Source organism: Manduca sexta, chromosome 28 (assembly GCF_014839805.1).
Source record: "Manduca sexta isolate Smith_Timp_Sample1 chromosome 28, JHU_Msex_v1.0, whole genome shotgun sequence".
Lineage (NCBI taxonomy): Eukaryota > Metazoa > Arthropoda > Insecta > Lepidoptera > Sphingidae > Manduca > Manduca sexta.
Window position 1 is genome coordinate 9,972,151 of NC_051142.1, and position 3,940 is coordinate 9,976,090.

A 3,940-nucleotide genomic window follows, 5' to 3' on the forward strand; every position below is an offset into this window, starting at 1 on the left:
ACGTTGCTAAGTAGTGTAGGCTCGCAGCACGTTCCGCTACGAGAATAAAATGCTGAGCCAGCATCATTCAAGAGAAGTGGTATGAGTGCCTCCCGAGTGGGGTTTATAAGGACAGCATTCCACGCTCTGACATTTATCGAGTGACATACCTATTTGTTTTGTAAGTAGTATTTTAAAGAATTTAACGTAATATTTTTATGTTTTGCATGCAATTAAAACTACTTATTAACAATCGTTACGTAGTAAAGAAGATTCTATCCGGTAAAATGTTTTTTATTTTATTCCCGGGAACTAATAATTCATATGTATAAAAATAAATTTCCTCATATTATTAATCTGATTTTCAATTATCTGAATGCGTTACAACAAGTAGTACGGTTAATCAAAATAATTAGTGAGGCATATTTTACGTCGCAGGAAGTTAAAAAAAAAATGCGAATCGTGATGGTGAACTTAGCGGTTCCAAGTTCGAGTCTCCGAGATCCGTGTGAACGTTTTAGTTTGAATGCATAATTAGATGTGATACAAATTGTGGGGATTAATATTATTTTATAATAATTTTCGTTGTGTCTTTCATATAGAATTTTTAAAGCGACATAAGCAATGAAGGGCATTCGAGGATGGGCGCTTTTAGCTGCGTGTCTATGGCTGCTGACGCTGGCTGAAGGTCGGCGGAAATTAAAAAGGCATGACTTGGAGGACTATAAGTCCGCTGAGGATGTTGAAAACGGTGAAGACTACGATGAGGTAATTATTTTCAAATTAGCTTCTATTGTAAATTGATATCTATTATAGATAAAAAAGTAAATATAAGTATGTATAATAACAGACACTTGAATAAGTAAATTTTTGGTTATCTAAGTACGCAGACAGTTGAATAAGTAATTTTTGGTTATCTAAGTACACTCGAAAATTTTATACGCTAAGTATATGGTCTCATAAATATCAATAATGATAGAGAAGCTCTTGTGGATAAAGTTTGAAGCAGAGGTCTTTTTCACGTCGATTTTCTATGACAAAGTGCCACCACCTCGGTGGTTCAGATAGGTTTCTACTGTAAGAAAAAACTGTCTGTAGACAGGGCTCTACCAGAGGAACTTATGAAATATTTTATTTGGTAGATATTACCAACTCAACTAACGCATCTTTGAAAATCTAATAAAAAATATGTTTAAAACATTAATATATATCTACCTATTTTTAATTGTTACAGGTAGAACCATGCCAGTGTGGTGTCTTTATGTCCCAGCAAGTTGGTATTAAAGAAGGTCGCCGTAGTAAACCTCGAGGACCACCGCAGGGCGAGCCTGTGGTCACATACGACACCGACGCCCCAAGCCTTCCCTGCGGCAGTAGAGGATTCAAGAGCTGTATCAGTACATGCCTTGATGTGGTATGAATTATATAAACTAAACTCTAACATAAAATAATTAGTTAGGTAAATATATTTTGACCGCAGAGTGCAATTAACGTAACGATTTTGGCTATCACGTTGATATTAAATAGGAATTGACATAACTTTGAATACAAATTAATAGTAAGTCCCTATCGTTTTGAGCTCGAAAATATCTCCACGATGCTCAAATTGCAGCGATGGGTAGTGTTTTGATTTGTTTGACAATTATATTAGAAAAATAATTTGACTTCATAATTTATAATATAATATTGACTCTTAGTGTGATAAACCGTTCCGTTTGATCATAAAAACAGCGTGCTTATGTAAAAACTAGAAAACAGATAAATATTGTCTGCACTAATTACGCACTATAGACTTCTTATTTCAACTTCTCTGTTTTGCATATATTATTAGATTTAATGATTTTGAAGCGAGTATTTTTATCATCGTGTTTAAAAAGAACCTCTCTTTCTACAATAATTTTCGTTTATAGCTGACTATAATTGTAGAACAGTCCCAGTAAAATAGGATGACTTGTCTTTAGAACTGACTGGTATTAGAATGATCAGGCCTTTTTTGTCACTTCTTTTTTGGGGACACACTAATTCTCGAAAATCGTTAGTCCATAATTTTTTGTACCCCCCTCTCTGTTTGTACTTTTAAATGGAAATGTTTTCGATATTTTCGAAATTTCCTTTGAGGATACAGTGTCGCCCCGCGTGCTCCCCTCCCCAAAAAAGGGCTTGAGAATGAGCGAGAAATGTGTATTTAAATAATAATATCAGCCCTGTATAATATACTTGCCCACTGCTGAGCACGGGCCTCCTCTACTACTGAGAGGGATTAGGCCTTAGTCCACTTGGATTGGTAGACTTCACTTACCTTCGAAATTCCTATAGAGAACTTCTTAGATGTGCAGGTTTCCTCACGATGTTTTCCTTCACCGTTAAAGCGAACGATAAATTCACAAAGAATACACACATGATTATAGAAAAGTCGGAGGTGTGTGCCCTTGGGATTTGAACCTGCGGACATTCGTCTTCGCAGTCCGTTCCACACCCAACTAGGCTATCGCCGCTTATTATATGTATTTAAATATCTACATATAAATAAGATGTAGGTAATATTAGAAATAATCACCATGAAAATAATAAAATTATTAACTTCGTCATTGATGTTCAGCATGGTCTATTCACATGTCTAAAAGAGATGAACCGAAAGGGCCCTTAATGAGTACTAGAGTCGTTACTCTTTACCTTTAAAACTCTTTATCATTATATTTATTATATTTTGAGAAGTATTTATATTGTAAATCTGTTCTTGTTTCTCACTTAGTAATAATACCAAGCAAAATGAAACTGCCGGTTTTATTTATTATTTTTAATAATATAATATTTACGTTTTAGATTTTGCAGTACCTTCCTAAAGCGGGGCCAGTGATTTGCGGTGCGGTAGAGCGCGACGTGTATCGAGAGAGGGCGTTTCTATTCATCAAGAACTGTGGCGGCGACTGGACGGCGACCAGCTTTTCTGCCGGCAAGGAGTTTTGCTGCGTTAACGGCAAACACGAAAAATGCTGATACAATTTATTGAAACCCGAAAACGGCATTAAAGTCGTTAATAATATAACTTCTCTATTCGTAAGGAATGCTTTAGTACATGTATTGAACAGGCTGACATGGAATACCGAAGGGCAGGGACGCAATAACCTCCACCGAGTTTTATTTTACCGCGCTAATAAAAAAGAGTTTGTTTACTTACTTGGCTATGCAGTATTTCCATAAGAATGTAATCTCCATGTGTGGTGCCAATAAATTAGTAATAAAATAAAGATGTAAAATGTGCAATTACGCATACATCACATTAGATAATGATGACATGAATGTCTAATTAATTCTATGAATGTTTTAAGTTATTTTTGTGTGATGTTATGTATGGCATTGCGGTTTAAGTATGAGGTTAATATAATTTAAAAAAATATTAACATTGACTATTTTTTATTTATTAATTTATTAGTTAATTTATTTTGTAGTACTTTAATATTATTGTTTCTGAAGCTTTTTTCCACTTTCTGTTCTCGGGAAACTTATATTGCATCTTGTTATGAATATTGAAAATGGCACAATATCTTAGTGAGTAATGTCAACAAATGCCTAGGTACCTACTTATATAATTCTAGTTAAAAATATAAAGTAATATTAGAACTTCTGCTCTATATATATTCTTTGTATCTATTTACCTAAATATGGCCAGCAACCCAAGCCAAGATGCCTTACTACAATCATTAACGCTAATAGAAAACATAAAATATGGGAATGTCATATGCTAAAGATTAGTCTATCGTTAGAATATGTCACTCCCATATATTTTTTTTCTGTTTTCTATTACCGTTAACGATTGTAGAAAGGCATCTTGGCTACGCCTTGCACTCTGCACATACAGTAAAAAGTTCGGTAATAGAATAACTTTATAGTTATCGTAGACGTTTTTCTCAGAGGTTTGTCACATAGAATATTATTTTTTTTATAATATTTTAGTTAAACG

The 3,940-nt window shown here is 34.2% G+C and overlaps 1 protein-coding gene across 2 annotated transcripts; it reads left to right on the plus strand.

Annotated features, from left to right (window-relative positions):
- On the plus strand, nt 1–3,380 carry LOC115445100 (follicle cell protein 3C-1). 2 transcript variants are annotated; one of them, XM_030171191.2, is made up of 4 exons: nt 1–160; nt 582–747; nt 1,214–1,393; nt 2,803–3,380. In XM_030171191.2, the coding sequence occupies exons 2-4, from the start codon at nt 604–606 to the stop codon at nt 2,974–2,976; spliced, it is 498 nt and encodes a 165-aa protein (XP_030027051.1). In that variant the 5' UTR covers nt 1–160; nt 582–603; the 3' UTR covers nt 2,977–3,380. The 2 variants fall into 2 exon arrangements, with proteins under 2 accessions (XP_030027051.1, XP_030027053.1); XM_030171193.2 differs by lacking the exon at nt 1–160 and adding an exon at nt 172–261.
- The last annotated feature ends 560 nt before the right edge of the window (nt 3,381–3,940 follow it).

What these genes read in the sequence shown, in the direction of transcription:
- LOC115445100 (XM_030171191.2), top strand. Translation starts at nt 604, where the DNA reads ATGAAGGGCATTCGAGGATGGGCGCTTTTAGCTGCGTGTCTATGGCTG. An exon ending in ACGGTGAAGACTACGATGAG is followed by an intron (nt 748 to 1,213) that starts GTAATTATTTTC and finishes TAATTGTTACAG; the next exon opens with GTAGAACCATGCCAGTGTGG. An exon ending in TCAGTACATGCCTTGATGTG is followed by an intron (nt 1,394 to 2,802) that starts GTATGAATTATA and finishes TTTACGTTTTAG; the next exon opens with ATTTTGCAGTACCTTCCTAA.